The sequence below is a fragment of the Brachionichthys hirsutus genome, chromosome 4, assembly GCF_040956055.1.
Source record: "Brachionichthys hirsutus isolate HB-005 chromosome 4, CSIRO-AGI_Bhir_v1, whole genome shotgun sequence".
Classification (NCBI taxonomy): domain Eukaryota; kingdom Metazoa; phylum Chordata; class Actinopteri; order Lophiiformes; family Brachionichthyidae; genus Brachionichthys; species Brachionichthys hirsutus.
In genome coordinates this window covers 2,791,959-2,807,958 of record NC_090900.1, presented here as the reverse complement: position 1 = coordinate 2,807,958, position 16,000 = coordinate 2,791,959, and the positions used below count along the sequence as shown (strand labels likewise).

The 16,000-nt window shown below is 46.0% G+C and overlaps 3 protein-coding genes across 3 annotated transcripts; 2 read left to right on the top strand and 1 right to left on the bottom strand.

Annotated features, from left to right (window-relative positions):
• Positions 1–423: 423 nt before the first annotated feature.
• On the bottom strand, positions 424–2,654 carry wdr54 (WD repeat domain 54). The gene is made up of 9 exons (XM_068738695.1): positions 2,430–2,654; positions 2,104–2,166; positions 1,925–1,991; positions 1,635–1,691; positions 1,416–1,543; positions 1,203–1,303; positions 921–1,083; positions 684–758; positions 424–555 (listed from the first exon to the last, which is right to left on the bottom strand). Exons 1-9 carry the CDS (start codon positions 2,652–2,654, stop codon positions 424–426), a joined length of 1,011 nt encoding a protein of 336 aa, XP_068594796.1.
• A 643-nt stretch (positions 2,655–3,297) lies between these two features.
• LOC137918018 (uncharacterized protein C2orf81 homolog) lies at positions 3,298–4,956 on the top strand. Its single transcript, XM_068760760.1, has 3 exons — positions 3,298–3,537; positions 3,673–3,840; positions 4,307–4,956. Exons 1-3 carry the CDS (start codon positions 3,298–3,300, stop codon positions 4,772–4,774), a joined length of 876 nt encoding a protein of 291 aa, XP_068616861.1. The 3' UTR covers positions 4,775–4,956.
• A 612-nt stretch (positions 4,957–5,568) lies between these two features.
• nol6 (nucleolar protein 6 (RNA-associated)) lies at positions 5,569–13,762 on the top strand. The gene is made up of 26 exons (XM_068760759.1): positions 5,569–5,610; positions 5,875–6,087; positions 6,224–6,340; positions 6,423–6,602; positions 6,741–6,909; positions 6,997–7,128; positions 7,258–7,421; positions 7,501–7,621; positions 7,708–7,766; positions 7,851–7,952; positions 8,040–8,155; positions 8,266–8,443; positions 8,543–8,665; positions 8,897–9,045; positions 9,446–9,521; positions 10,101–10,241; positions 10,323–10,440; positions 10,549–10,703; positions 10,786–10,949; positions 11,042–11,194; positions 11,296–11,393; positions 11,503–11,627; positions 12,699–12,788; positions 12,881–13,081; positions 13,198–13,299; positions 13,470–13,762. The coding sequence occupies exons 1-26, from the start codon at positions 5,569–5,571 to the stop codon at positions 13,617–13,619; spliced, it is 3,438 nt and encodes a 1,145-aa protein (XP_068616860.1). The 3' UTR covers positions 13,620–13,762.
• The last annotated feature ends 2,238 nt before the right edge of the window (positions 13,763–16,000 follow it).

The window sequence follows — 16,000 nt, the reverse complement described above, 5'->3', positions numbered from 1 at the left end:
TTACCGTCTCACGTAAATGTTGGCACGCCTTTTAGAGAACACCGACTGCCCTCTACTGTATACTGTTAGTATTACAATATACTCTAGCGCGACACCTGCTGGTAGATTCGTGAAGTGGTACAACAACAGCTCTCTTCATAAAAATGTTAACTGGTACAGTTCACTACAATAATTATCTCAAAAAGAATAACCATCTATTTTATTATTTAAAAAGTTATTCTGACAAAGATTTGTATAGAAACTATACATGGAAAATGGAACATTTTACTAGCCATTATTTATCTGTTCATTTCTTTCTAACCTTTGTAGATTTAGAGACAGGAAAAATCACAATACAAGTCTTGCTATAAAAAACAACAAGCCTTTCAACTCATAATCTCAAACATCGTATAAAATCCATATTCAACCAATGAAAGCAAAATCCTATGACTGTGTGTAGCGGATAATCTCACTGAGGTCATAGCCTGTCACTGCAAAGGCATAACCTTCCCCGTCACAGAACTTGGCGCCACAGATTTGTGTATCCGTCACACACTCATTGTGCAAATGGGCAACCTAAGAGAAAACAAAGAACACAAAGGGTCAAGGTCTCATCAAAAGTAAGAGAGAAAAATTACAGAGGAACATTTATTTTGTATTCTTTAAGAAAACATGATTTGTGTCCTGAAATCAAGACCAGTTACCTCCACAGTGTTCGTCTCTGCGGCCACTGTCAGGTGCCAAACCCTGACGAGAGAGTCCTCAGCCGCAGAAAGAAGCTAAAGCACACAATAATATGGTAAAAAAAAAACATTTAAAGCTAAATAAATGCAGCTACGTCACTAAACTAGAAAATCCCCGGTTTCTATCTTTTGCCATTTGAACCGAGCCACTTCAAATGCCAAATGACTTGTCTTGTCCGTTCGGTTTATACGACTCACCAGCCCAGAAATAGGAGCAATGTCCAGCGAGTATATCCAGCGAGCGTGGGCGTTGACCTCAGCATGAAGAATTCCCGTCACCGCCTCGTAGACACGGATCTGACCTGTGCCGTAGCCCGCCACCACCGTGCCCTTCCACAGCTTGACAGATGAGCAGCTCATGCTAGGGAGCAGTGAGTAAGATGGAGGATGATGACCGTCGGGGAATAAGGGGGAAAGATCATGGAGAGCAAATCAGAGCGAGGAGCGCAAACAAAGAAAGAGCGCAGAGAACGGTCTTACTCATAGCCACCAATTTTGTTGAGCAGCTGGAACTCCTCTGCGGATTTCCACACACACAGGTTGCCCATGTCATCCGCACTGACCAGATCAGCTATACAGTCCTGAGAGGAGGGAAAGAGCGACAGATCAGAAGGGATCATAAAAAGTGTTTTATGCAGCAGCCTGTCATTATTTATTCAGGCAGACCAGGAGATGACGCAAACACAGCCCTACCTGGCTGTCGGAGCACTCTGAGGCCATGTCAGCGATGGCCTCCTTATGCTCCTCCAGGACCTCAGACAGAGTGATATCGCTGCCTTTACTGGGAATGTCAAATACTAGAACTGCACCCGATGAAACACCTGGAGAAAGAGAGTGATGAAGAGGTGAGAGACTGCCTAACACAGTGTTTTGTACACCAGTACGACAGTTAGCGCGAGAGTTAGTGCTTACCCACGCATATATAATTCTCCCGCACTGCCGTTATCCCTCGAGCAAACACGACCTGAGCTGGAGCAGAATTCAGTACGAAAAAGATTTATAGATGCGGACATTTTCATTGTTTTATCAGGATGCATCACATTTCCAGGAACAACAAATTAAACTTGTGTCATATTCTCTTGTTACATACTTTTGTACTGCATCATGTAACACAGTCAGTTCAAAGCTTGCATGCCAGCTGTTCTGATAGTTCCGTATCTGGATTGCAATTAAGTGCAGGAAAACAGTTTGGTAAAGTTTACCTGTAGGTGTGTCCGGAGTATCGAGGGCGTGCCAGTACACCATGATGGAGCCGTCAGATTCATACATCTGAAACGAGGGATTTATATCAGCATAAATACACAAACGCGTTTACAAGAGGTAGCACAAACCGTGTGCCGACAGCCCGACAAAGATGGCAGAAGAGCAGACGCAGATTTACCTGGATGCCTTTCTGGGAGGTCAGCACCAGAAGTTCACGGGAGGGCAGAGGACAAAACGCAGCCTGTCACAAGAAAACACAGACTTTGCTTTCAACGCTGTAGCCAAAGTAAGATGCACAAAAAAATGAGGTTAAAATATCCTGCAGATCTCCAGTGTTGGGCAGTAAGACAGTGATCCCAAATATAAATACATTTAAAAACCTTTCTAGGCCTGACAGAGATCACCAATGGAAGAAAAGTATCTCTGTGGTTACTGACATTACATTAAATAAATTATTGACTTTTTAAACATGATAAATCAAACGGATCGGTGTTGTGTTTTAACCTGCGTGATGAGCGACGTGCTCGTCGCCACGTTGGGCTCCTTGGACTGCAGCTGCCGGTGGGAGGAATTGAGGCCGTCCCAGGTGGCGCTGACCATGCTAACCACGTTAGCATGAACCACCGTGAAGTGGGTGAGGCGCCGCGGGGCGATGCGCAGCACGCTGAGGTTGTTGTACAGCGCCGACGCGCTGCTTTTCATCGGGATACTCTTTTCTTTGTGATACATCGAGCCGTCTTCTCTTAAAAGCGAGTCCGTCTTAGATCTATATTGTTGTTTACGAGCAGATGCTAACGCTGCAAGCTAGGATCGTGAGCCCAAAAGACGACGCCGCCGAAAGAAAAGAGGCCACCGTTCCTTCGGTGTGATATATTACAAACAGTCTTAGATTACAGAATACATTTAATGTTGTTTGGTCTGTCGTAATAGATTAGTACGCGTAACTACAACGGAAAAGTTGGCTTAGCTAGATGCAGTTAGCTACGGGAGTACCTTCGCGTCCTCCGCAACCATAGAGACAACGTCAATCTACGTATTACGTCATCATTGCGTTGCCGGGCAACCGTATGTGAGGACGCGTTTGAGGTGAGGGTTAGAGACGTTTCCAAACGATTTTGATTATTAAAATAGAAATTAACTTATGCACGGTTGATGTGGGTACAGTCGAATGTTTGTTATGGTTAGCATTTTAACCGCGTTTAGCTAATTCAGCTCGTCGTCTGATTCTGTTGCATTTTAAATAGTTCGTTGTATTTCTAGTAAAGTAAATATATTGTACATGCCATCATATATGCCGCCTTCTAAATATATGTAGTTTTCTGATTCATTTATTTGTGTTTCTATATAGTAATACACTAGCGTCTGATCCAAGATGCCCCGCTCTGCATCCAAGTCCCGAGCTGACAAGGGAAGAAGTCGGTCATCTTTCCAGGTGACACCACCTCCGACACAGGAACCGGAAGTGGACGATCTGACCCCTATTCGCTTAACTCAGGCCCAATGGATGGACATCGTGGTTCAGGAGGATACAGATGAGACAGTGGGGGAGATCATGGAGGAACTGATGAGAAAGGTCATGGAGGGATGCTTAAACGCGTACATTAAAAAACAGGTAATATTTACAATGTGTTTTTTTGTTTTGTTTTCCTGAAATTTGAAAATCATAACATTTAAATTGTCTCGCTTTCATCTATTTTTTTATCATCGTCATATAATATCCTTGATGTTGCCCATCTTTTCCATCAAGCTAATACCTTTCTCGGCATCCTGGGCCATAAGCTACCTCACTCAACGTCTCGAGCAGGAACTTTTGTGCCTTGATGAAGGAGATGAACCAGAGGAAGCATCTAAAACTGAAGACTCTGAACCTGTGCCAACGGCTCCGGAACCCTGGGCTCAAGGATGTTTGCCTGTTGTAAACGTTACCCCTCAAACTGTGTCACAAAAGGTACCTGTGATATGCTTCCACTGAAAATGATTTCTTCACATTTAAAGAGAGTGGCTGTGTTTATCCAGTAAATATGTGTCTCTATATTTGTTTCCCACAGGAAGTTGATATTGGCCAGACGTCACAACAAACAGCCCCTGAAATCAACCAGAAATGTAATGTCGTGGTCCAAACACGCCGCCCTCCAAAGCATTCTGAAAAAGAAACAAGTCCTGGGAAGCCTTTGATGGAAAAGCGCTATAAAGCACCTAGTCCGTGCCCCTTACCAAAGGTTTACCAAAAGAAGAGGCAGCCGTTTCCTCCGAGGCCTGCTCAAGGCACAATCCTGCCACCCTTATCCTGTTCAACAGAAAAAATGGATGTGAAGATCCAGCATAAAAATACAAGGTGCTCTGATTTTCACCGTACATCTGGATCATTATATCAACATAAGGACCACCAGTCCATACCAAGACTTGATCCTTCCTGCCTACCTCGGCACCAAATCTTGCCACAATATGAGATTTTGGATAATAAATACACAAGAACAAACCCCAAGAAGCCGAGTGGGCGGTCCACACTGGAACAAAGACGCAAAAAGCAGATATCTGATGTTAAAGCAGCCTCCAAGAAACCACCAACCAGCTTTGAGAACCAGCCGGGGAAGGCAAATCACGTGGTCGGAATGTTGTCCTCCGGGCCGGTGAGCCTGGACAAAATGGAGTTGTCCGAGGATGTTGTTCTCCTGGATCCCCAGGAAGTTGACATAAACTTGTTGGAAGTGAAATGTCCTGCTCTGTCTACTAAACTGAGAGTGATGCCATGTGATGAGGTTGTGCCACTGTATTCAGTTGAGCAGGTCACCGGAGGTCCACCACCTCAAGTCACCCCACTATTTCAGCCGAAAGGATGGGGCAAATGATGACATTTGTAGTTTAATTTAAAGAACAATTGCATGCAAATGAAAGTAAATTATCCTTCTGATAAAAGAACGTGTGTTATAAGCAAATGAAGTTGAAATTGTGGAAAAGTTAAATATACCTGTTTTGAAAAGATTCTAACTCGCTCATTTTTTCCCTTAACAACTTCTAATTTCTATTGCAGTGGGATGGTTAGATGCACTGTATGATTATAAAACAAATATTTCTTTATCAAGTGTGTGTATGTCATTTATTAACGATTGACACTCAAACCAGGGGTTCTCATCAAGGTTTTTCATTTCAAATTTAGTTCCAGATTCATAACTATCCTGATGATATGCAAAAACAACGTTATTTTGAATTGTGACCTGAAAATAATATATTAACTAGCTTATACATATATAGACAGAATATACATGCAGCTGTTTACAGTCTTGATGTCCATCTCATGGCAGCAGGGAAGAAACTGTGACATCATGTATTCCAAATATATATATATATATATATATATATAAACTCGAATAATAAGAGTATTAACAATAATAGCTCTGATTACTCAAGTGTTACGAGGATAGAATGGTTTATATTAATATATTGCTGCACACTCCAGTCCAATAGGTGGCGGTAATACACGTATGAGCTTTTTGCCAACCGCTAATAATAGCAGAAGAAGAAAGGCAACCAACGAAGAAGAAGGAGCCCATCCATTGCACATGTGGAAGCTCTATGGCTACAAAGCGGTGACTATTAAACTTCAGAATTATCCTACTTCGCACATTTTTGACTTGGAAGAGAGATGAAGAAGAAGAAGCAGGCGGTGATCCAGGACCCGGGAGGGGTAAGACGGACGACATTTAACTTTAGCTTAGCTTAGCCTAGCCTAGCTTAGGTAGTTCTACTCACGGGTACACGGCTGCTTCGCCTGTAATTTAGCATTTGCTCTACGTTTACATCAGTGATACGATGTCATGTGTGTTTGTATAACTATCCCAAGCCAAGTGAATATACGTTAGTTTTTACATCCCGTTATTACTAATTCATTACAATTGGCCTATTAAGAATTCGAGGATATATAGCTACTTGTTTTGTTTTTATTTTACAGGTGAATCCCTCTGACTCCTCTCTTAAGGAGGAAGATGAGACTCTCGTCAAACCCAAAAGGAGCCGACCCGGCGAGGAGGAGGGGGAGGAGGAGGTGGTATACCACCCGGTGAAGCTGTCCCGGAGCGACCTGTACAGACCTCCATCCGCAGAGGAGCTGAACCGGCTGAAGGAGGCGGAAAGCCTGTTTCACTGCAGCCTGCTCAAGATGCAGGTGAGGTTCTGCAGGCGACTTCGTGACAGGTCAAATTTCACATTCAACCCGACATGCGCGTTTTTATGCAGGTTTTTAACCGTACCAGCTTTCGCACATTCCCTTGCAAATGTCTGTCGTCTCTCACCGACGACAGATGGAGGAGCTGCTGAAGGAGGTCGCCCTGAGTGAGCGCAGGAAACGCCAAATAAACGCCTTTGTCGAGACGGTCACCGAGCTGATCGAGGGCGTGCCAGGCTCGCCGGAGGTTGAGGTGCGTGACACTCGAGTCCCACTAAGCCTCACACGCGCACAAAGCTGTAGCTCCATCTTCTATTTAACCTCGCTGCCTTCAGGTGAGCGACCTGTCGTGGCTGTCGGGTGCCGTTAAGGTGCCTTTCCTCCTGGTGCCCAAAACAACAAAGGGCAGGTTCCACATGGCTCCGCCTGCTTCTGTGGACCTGATCGGCAGCTACCCCCTGGGCACCTGCACCAAACCGCGAGTCGCGGTGGACCTGGCCGTCACTATTCCAGCTGTGAGTCGCCCGCCCCGTTTTATTTCTGTCCTCACATCACACAGTCTCATAAGAGCTTTTGTGTTCTTGTCAAAGTAATAATCACAATCCAGCCTGTAGGTAAGAGACGCTGCCGTCTGCTCGTGTTCCCGTTATTAGGATGTGCTCCACCCGAAGGACGTCTTGAACCAGAGATATCCGAGGAAGAGGGCGCTCTACCTGGCAGGCTTGGCCCAGCACCTCGTGTCGTCTTCTGATATTGGGACCATGCGTTATTCCTGTCTCCACGGCGATCGACTCAGACCCGTTCTGCTTCTCACTCCTCCGGGTATCTACTTTCAACCCTTTTTTTTTGTTTCTGATTTATTGATCTCGGGCTCTGTTCCTTTCGATTGAGACGTGTCGTATCTTTCAGGCGAAGACTCCGGCTTCACCGTGCGTGTTCACGCCTGCCTGCCTCCTGGGTTCTTCAAACCCAGTCGCTTCCACTTCCAGAGGAACAACATCCGGACAGAGTGGTACGCCGGACTGCAGACCTCGACGCCTGGTAAGCAGAGGTGCAAGGAATGTCATCCAGGAGTAAACGTGCCGTCATAGAAAAGCAGCTTCGTCTTACGGCCGGAGTTCAATCTGATGAGCATTTTCTAAAGATCTTTTCTGTCTCTTTGTTTCCCAGGGCGCAGCGAGCCTCCCACGCCACATTACAACAGCTCCATTCTGGGGGATTTATTGCCCAGAGCTCACCTCCAGTTTCTTTCCGCCGTCAGCTCACAGTGCTCGGCGTTTGCCGACGGGGTGGCTCTGCTTAAAGTCTGGCTCCATCAGAGGGAGCTCGACCAGGTAGGATGATTTTGAAATGCTGTTGTCTTTGTGATACGTCTCGGTTAACCTCTGTCTTGTCCTCCCGGCCCGTTATTAGGGCGCCGGCTGTTTTAACGGCTTCTTGGCATCGATGCTGCTGGCCTACCTGCTGACCACCCACAGGATCGGTAACACCATGACAGCCTATCATCTCCTGAGAAACAGCTTGAACTTCCTGGGTAAGAAACTGAAAAAGCCGCTAAACAGTACTTTTATAGATTTTTATGACGAGTTTAATGCCCCAAACTCTGTTCTTCACCCTCAGCATCCACAGACCTGACGGTGAATGGAATTAGCTTAGCCAGAGCTCCTGATTCTACAGCGGTGAGTGGCCGTTTAAATGTATAAAATCTTCACTTTCTTTGATCTCATCCCCTTAATGTCCGGGTTTTTGTTTGTTTGCTCCAGCCATCTCTACCAGAGTTCCATAGCGCTTTCCAGGTCGTGTTTGTTGACCCTTCGGGACATCTGAACATGTGTGCCGACATGACCGCTTGTACCTACAAGCAGGTGAATGAATAAATGTGTGTGTGTGTGTGTGTGGTGAAGCTGTGCTTCTCACTGCTGAGAACTCACCGTTCTTAAACCACTTCTCAGCTGCAGCACGAGGCGACAGTGTCCATGGAGTTCTGGGACAACCCTACGGTGGACGGCTTCCACGGCCTCCTTATGACCCCCAAACCCATGATAAGGACGAGCGACCACGTGTTCCAGTACGGCTGTTTATTAGCAGCTGATGCAACAAATGCTAAGCTCATTCCGCTTCTGGATCATTTGCAAGCAAAGCAGAATTTCTGACGCGTGGTTTTCCGTCTCCACGCAGGTTATGTGAGCCGGTGAAGCTTCAGTTTAGCTGCAAGAAACTGAACCTCCTCTCTGAGCTGATGGACCACAGCGGAAATTACATCCAGACCGTGCTTCCCTATGTTCTGTCATTGCTTCAGCAAGGACTGGGCCAAAGGATCCACCTCCTCACCCACTCCCTCTCCCCCAGCCCAGAGGTGGGGGCGGTCAAGCTGCTTTTTATTTCAGTGCTTAATTGTGAAAGGAAATGCTTCACTATGTGGGATCTCGACATGCTTTGTTTCGTTACACAACAGTGGTCTGTGGAGAGCGACGCCCCGAAACACAAAGCCCAACCTCCGCTCTCCTTCGGTTTGCTCTTACGTCCAGACGTGGCAACCTCGGTGCTGGAAAGAGGCCCGCCTGCAGACGGCCCCAAGGTAACCGCTCCTCTCTCCCTGTCCGCTTGGCCTGCGTCGTTATTTATTCTACATTCATCCTGCAAGGGTTGAAGATATGAAGTCATTTTACTTGACTTTAAGAGCATGAAAAGTAGCTTGAACGAGTGTTGGATCACAATCACTCTCTGCATAGGAGTCGACCCCGCGAGACCAGCTTGTATGAGACGTTCTCCACTTATTTGTGCTACGCTGCTTCTCAATCGACGACAGGCGGCGGAGTTTCGTCGGCTGTGGGGCCCTCGTTCAGAGCTCCGACGCTTCCAGGACGGCGCCATCACGGAGGCTGTGCTGTGGGACGGAAAGAGCATGCACCAGAAGCAGCTGGTGCCCCAGCAGATCATCACACACCTGCTTCAGCTGTACGTATGCTGGGGGGGGTTGTATAAATATCCATTTGGTGGGTTTGCGTTGAGTTTGAGTTAATCAATCACCTCATGTCCTCTTAAATCTTAACCTTTTTTCCATCGTTAGCAGAGGAAGTCAACTGTGCGTCCGCGTAACGCGCGGCGCATCAGGCATTTCTGTTGGCAAAGATCATGTCGGCGTGCTGCGGGTTCAGCCGCGTGCGCATCGCGGCAAACGTTTGTCCATCCTCTGATAAAGACGGCAGAGACACCTCTTTAGAGGCAAAAACGTTTTTAAAATGGAATTAAATAAACAATTTGGATGTTTTGACTTTTTTTGTCTTCATTAAACGATGTTCCGCGAATTTAAGTGTCGGTACGATTTCATTTAAGTCTATTTTTGTTTATCTAATAGGCACGCGGATATTCCCGAGTCCTGTATACGATACACTGGGGCGATTGTGGATGATGTCATCAGAACAGGAAGTGAGGTAAAGCTTTATTTATTTTATAGAAGTGAGGTAAATAAGAGCGATTTAATTTTGATTGATTTTTAATAATCATCAAATTGAAATAAAATGCATGTGTTTTAATTGCATTCTTTTAATGAAACCCGGTACTTTATTTGTATCTTTAAATGACAAGTAAAAATACTTGTCTTATTTTGTTTTATGTGTTTGTTTGATATGAACAAACATAATGCTAATGTCATAATTTCAAGGAATTCAACTATACTATTTTTTGTTTAAATCAAATTGATTAGTTTGTGTCATCCATATTTTGTTTCTTATAAAATATTAATGAATGTCTTCATTCAATCAGATATAATAGAAACTAAACAAGCATTCTGTTGTTGTTTCTCTAAAATTGTGTGTCTCAGAACAACATAAATATTCGGGTTTTAAATCTATCCCTTCATTCACCCATCCATTTTATTGGCTTATATTTTTGTATTATTGCTTCTTCTTTCATAAATACATGTTTACGAATACCTGAAGCCTCGTTGTTTTCATTACAGAATGAACATAAATAGCTCCATGCTTGTGTTTGACTTGTGCCGATCTCGTCAGGTGCCGAGTACTGGAGAAGAGGAGAGTTTGCTTGTGGTTCAGTCCTACGATGACTTGAGTAGGAAACTGTGGCGACTAGAAGGCTTGCCTCTGTCCATCACTGCGGTGCAAGGAGCCCACCCTGCACTCAGGTACACACAGGTAATGGCCCCGCTTTGTGATGCGTACTTATCTTCACTGGAGTGAGCTCTGACCTTGACTTCGTTGTGCTGCGCCTCGCAGGTCTTTCCTCCTCTGCCACTGAAGCTGGACTATTCCTTCTTTGACAAAGAGCGGTTTTCCAAGTCATTGTTGCCAAAGGAAGAGAAACCCTGCGCTGCGTACATCACACCAATCACAGGCTAGTTAGTGTTTTAACCACCACAACCAGATTAGAAAGGTTTTCACCTCTTATTTATTCTACATTATAGCTAACACCATAATAATGGAGATGGCGTTTTTCTTGCAGTCATTTGTCACATGGAGGGAAGTGGAAAGTGGCCTCACGACCGCCTCGCCATCCGCCACATCCGAGCCGCCTTTCACATCCGCTTGGGAGAGTTGCTCAAGAAGCACCATGATTACGCGTGCAGGCCCTGCCCCACACACGTGGATGTCTGGAAGGTTCGCGTGCGTGGACATGCTGTGCATGGCTGTGAAGTCGCGCTGCTTGTTTACGCTGTTTTATACCCCTCTGTATGTCCAGGATGGGCTGGCGTTCCGAGTCCAGGTGGCGTATCATCGCGAGCCTCAGGTTCTGAGGGAGAGCGTGAGTGCAGAGGGGTTACTGGTTGTCCGGGACAACGACGAGGCTCAGGCTCTGGAGATGGCGACCATTTACAGGCCTCTGCTTACGAGCATTTTGCATGGGTAACGTTCCTGGCTTCAGGGTTCCTATTGGCTCTCTGAGTCTTTCCTTTTCCTTCCTCTCCCTCGCTTATTTTCCTCCCTCCTGTCGGCAGGCTTCAGCAGCAGCACTCGTGTTTTGGGGCAGTGTGTCGTCTGGCCAAACGCTGGCTGGGGGCGCATTTCTTCAGCGATGACATTACAGAGGACGCGGCAGACCTGCTGGTGGCGTCGCTTTTCCTGCAGCCTTCACCCTTTACTCCTCCCGGGTAACTAATTACCTTTTAAATCTGATTGTTGTTGTTTTTTTAAACTCCCTTTGTTTTGTTCGTCCAGTAGGTCAGTCAGTGAATTTATTTGTCCCTTCCAGTTCTCCTCAGGTGGGCTTCCTTCGTTTCCTTCGGCTGCTCTCCTCCTTCGACTGGAGGAACAACCCGCTGATAGTCAACCTCAACAACCAGCTCACAGGTAAGAACACACACACACACACACCTTTTCCGTCTGACCTTTCCATGTACCGAACCAGCACGCTTGGACATCCTGCTCGTATAATTGTTGTCCTCCTTGTCCCGTGTAGCTGCTGACCACACGGAGATCAAGAATGACTTCATGGCCTCCAGGGAGTCTCTGCCCGTCATGTTTATAGCGACGCCTAAAGACAAAACTCTGTCTATGTGGACAAAGAGAGGACCGAGTGTGCAGGTCGGTGGACAATCAAACGCAAACACTCGGGTCACACAAAAACCCGTTTAATAAATGAAGAGAAGACGGAATTTAAGAATTAAGTAGCTATTACAGTAATTGCATAGTGAAGTACTTCAACTCCGTCTTCAAATAAACTGCTGGACACTTAACACGGAGAATCACAAACAGCGATGCAGAAAAGAGTTGCATGTTCTCGGCAGAGAGCAGTCACACAGTTTCCCGATCCTGGCGCCTCTTCTTAGCGCACATTGCTCTCCTGCATGACACTGAAACGATGTTGAAACCAGTCAAGGCAATATATGGACAGTGAATGTCCCAGAAGAAAATGGAGGATCTGTGGGATGTACCTCAGGCAGGTAGCCGTATTTATTTTGAAGAGGTGGAAAACTATTGTTCTGAAGTCTCTCCAAAACTTTGTGTAAATCGTTGATCTGGAGAGGGAGTTGTTCATACCGTTACTGGTTTAGTCACTAAAACGGCAACAAGTGTTTGTAGCAGCAACTTGAGGTTTTAATTTGTCGCTCACCAGTTGCTCTTCGTTGTCGTCCTTTGTCTTGGTGAAATGAGGTAAACGTTGCGTTTTATATTGCCCCATTTGGAGGTCAGCGTAGCTGTGAAAGACTCCAGTCGCACACAGGACTGTGCAGAAAAGACGCACACACCAGTTTGTCATGGTGCGTAGCTGACCCAGATTAGCTTCCTGTGTTCAGCCGCCTCACTCGCTCCACAACTCCGAGCCTCTCCCAGCATCCGGCTTTATACGGCGGCGGCGAGCAGGAACTTGAAGCTCCGTGACGTCCTGTCAGAGGCGTCATTTTGGCCTTTTTGCATCATCGGGTTTCTTGCTGACAACTGAAAAGACATTTAAAACAACAATCTAACTGGAGTCGATGATCTCAGCTCGGTGTTTTGGTGGCTGTTTATTATCCCTGAATGTCCACTAGGGGGCAGAATGTGCTGGCATCAAAGCCAGATCACAGCATCATTCTCTGCTTATTTTACACATCATGATCTGCAGAAGTCTTCCGGTTGCAGTTCACATGTTCTGTTTGGGCCGTGCGTCTTCAGATGCTGCAGCGTGTGGTGCTGCTGGCGGCGGAGAGTCTCAAGGTACTGGAGCGTCAGCTGATGGATGGCGGCCAGATACAGGACGTCCGGGTTGGTGAAGAGTTCTCATTCACACACATTTTGTTGTAAAACAATCCTGTCCGTATGCGTTCTGATTGGATATTGAATTTCTGCCTGTGAAGGTGGTCTTGCGTCCTCCTTTGGACGTCTACGATGTGTTGATCCACCTGAACCCCAAGCAGGTGCCCTTGCTCAGCCAGGCAGTAGACCCTCCCACCGTCACCTTCAGCAGGGGCGCCACGGCGGGGTGCGTGGCCCAGTCGGGGGGATTCCTGCCCGTCATCGACTACAACCCCGTGACCCTCTACCTAACAGAGCTCAGGGTGAGTCTCCTCTTTTTAGGGATGTTGGGAGGAAGCTGCGCTATTTCTTGGACTGCATCCCAATAATGAACAATTAAACAGCAAAACAAACAAAACCACGCCTCGTTTATTTTCAGGATGCTTTTGGAGACCTAGCCCTCTTCTTCTGTGACCCCTACGGTGGGACAGTGATCGCAGTTTTATGGAAACCAAAGGCCTTCGTTCCGATTCCCTTTAAGGTAAGTTGCTTCTGTCCCCGCTTAACATTAGCCCCCTGGGACCGAGTCAGATGCGGGTTTAGTTAAACTGATGAAAGATGGATGGTAAATGTGGTTGAGCCTGATTTCGGTTATGACGCAGCCTGATAAAAGCTTCCATGTCTGCGTTTTTCTCCCGTCGTGCATCGCAGACTTCACAGGCGTCCGCTCGGAACGTCGCGGCGGACGGAGACCAAGCGAGTTCTTCTCCCAACGTGGAAGCTATACTGGAAGACTTCCGGGTCATCGGAAAGGGTTTGGTCAGATCGGTGGAGGCCAGTCCTGAAAAGTGGTCGTTCTAGAGTCTCAACGTTTGTGTTTGAGCTTATTACACTTTGGCTTTTTCATCAGGAGAGTTGCGTTTTAAAGCTGACTTCAAAGCAAAGCGATGCAAACATGAGTTCATTATCATGTTCATAATGTTGTGTTGTTGACTGTTGTCTAATAAACCCAAACCTGCTCTTTTTGAGTCGATAGCAGCCTTATTGCAAATTAAGTAGCCCTTGAAGCCTGCTGCCGGCGTATCTAATCACGTCTTTGTCATCCGATGGTTACGACGGATGACGTTTTCCATCATGGTGATCTTACTGTCTTTCAAACATAGAGCGCATGAAGTCTATTTGAATGTCTCAGGGTCTACACATGGGCAGTATTTCTCCCTGTGAGATCAGAGCAACACGAGTCGTTCATGTCAGGATATTTGTTATTTTGATTGGAATTGGTTGGAAGTGAAAGTGATTCCAACTTCATGCTTAATCCTGCTTCAGAATTTAATCAAGTTATTTCTTCAAAAACCACAGATGTCTTTTCGACATCTCTTGCCAAAAAAAACACACAAAGAAGCAGTAAATGAGAGCGGTCACATAACGTCCAACTGTTGGTGTGCGAAACTAAAACATCATCTAAAGTGTAAGAGCCCCGCCATGCTCGCTGCCACTGCCTCCTTCCAGTTCCAGCTGACTGTCTACCATGATGCCCCCACCCCAGCAAAGACCCGAGCACGAGTCGTGTCCGACTGGAGTAAGGTCTGCACCGAAGGAAGTCGCGCTGTCCTCGCTTTCTCCCTAAATTTCTCTCTCCCAGTCTCCCACCATGCTCTCCGGTCTTGCTCCCGGTCAGCTTGTTGGAGCTGCATTTATGTAAAGTAAAGTTGCCTCCACTCATCAAACCTCTGGTTGTAATGGATGTGGATTAGAGGTCTAATCTGATAACCTGGAGCAGAAGGAGGTTTTTTTCATGAGACTGAGGCCGCTTGTTGCAGGGCAATCCCTTCCAGTCCAGTTATGGGCTGCTGCCCATAAATAAAAGCACAATCAAGTCTGAGCTGCAGGTGACTCTTGTGATTAGTGCAGGAAGAGAGATGGAACGATTGGCCCTGTAACGTGTTATAAACTCAGTAGCGGTAAAATAGGCTTAAACAAGTGTTTCGAGCTTTGAGTGAATTTAATTTTTAGTTTCTAAATGGCATTCACTTGCAGAAGGAATATACGACGGAATATAATGAGTCTCAGATATGAAATGAACCGAGTTTTATAACAGGAAAACATGTTATCAACAGGACATTGTCTCAAGCTCAGCAGAAAGCCATGTTGCTCAGCATGGGGAGTAATGCGGCTCGTAAAGATTCTCTGGTGGATCCTGCGGTGACGCAGAATGTTTACGCGTCTCCAGCTGTTGACAGACGTGTGTTGTTGTTTTACGGCTCGGCGTGATTATAGAGAAAGTGGAAATGTACTGGATGAGAAACGCTTTAGGTAACAAAGGTTGTGGATCTTTTTGTTTTCCCTTTCTGTCCAACGAAAAGATTTTAATCACAAACTATGAGATTCCAAAGGGTGGATGCTTCTCGTTTGCCAAGATACTTCATTAACCCGGGAGGTTTGTTACTTTGCTCTTGCCACTATAAATAATGCAACTTTAATCAAACGGGGGGGGGTATCCATACGCTGATCGGTCGGGTTACGGTCGAACTATTTCCATCTTCCAGGAATTGTGTAGCGGACCTGTGGAAATTATGGTTGCATTTTTGAATCACGCTGAAGCTGGAGGTGGCGGTGGCGGATGAATAGCGCATGTTTGTCTGCACTTAAAATGCCATCATTAAAATTAAGTTACATTTCCCACGTCTTATGTCAAATTGGACGTTTTTCTTGTGACCTCTGTGATCGAAAGAGTCGATATTTTTATGTTTATTTAACATCATGAGAATCTTCATCGATGCCACATTTACGCAACCATCAGTCACAGATCTCCATCTGGATTTCTGTGTTCCGGGTTGTCACAAACGTGTCGGCGCAAACAACCCTCGTGTGATTCACCACACAATTGCAAAACATCTTATCTGGAATATGGATTACTAAGGTCGTGTGTGTGTGTGTTTGTGTGTGTGTGTGTTGGGGGGGGGGGGGGGGGGGGATATTGTAGCAGAGAATCACAAATGTGCGTGATGCGTATTAGACAATGTCAAGACCCGACACGACGGCTTTACGCAAATTTCTTGTTACTGTTTCCCCACCAGCTTTCACAGGTGTGAAGCAACTTCAATAGTCTTCAATCATAAAATAAATATTAAAAAGAAAAAATTCTTATTGCAAGATCAATGAATGGAAGACATGGAATCGATTATCAGTATTCATATCCCTAATGAAATCTCTGTCAGTGTGCAAAACTGTGCTGTTTGACA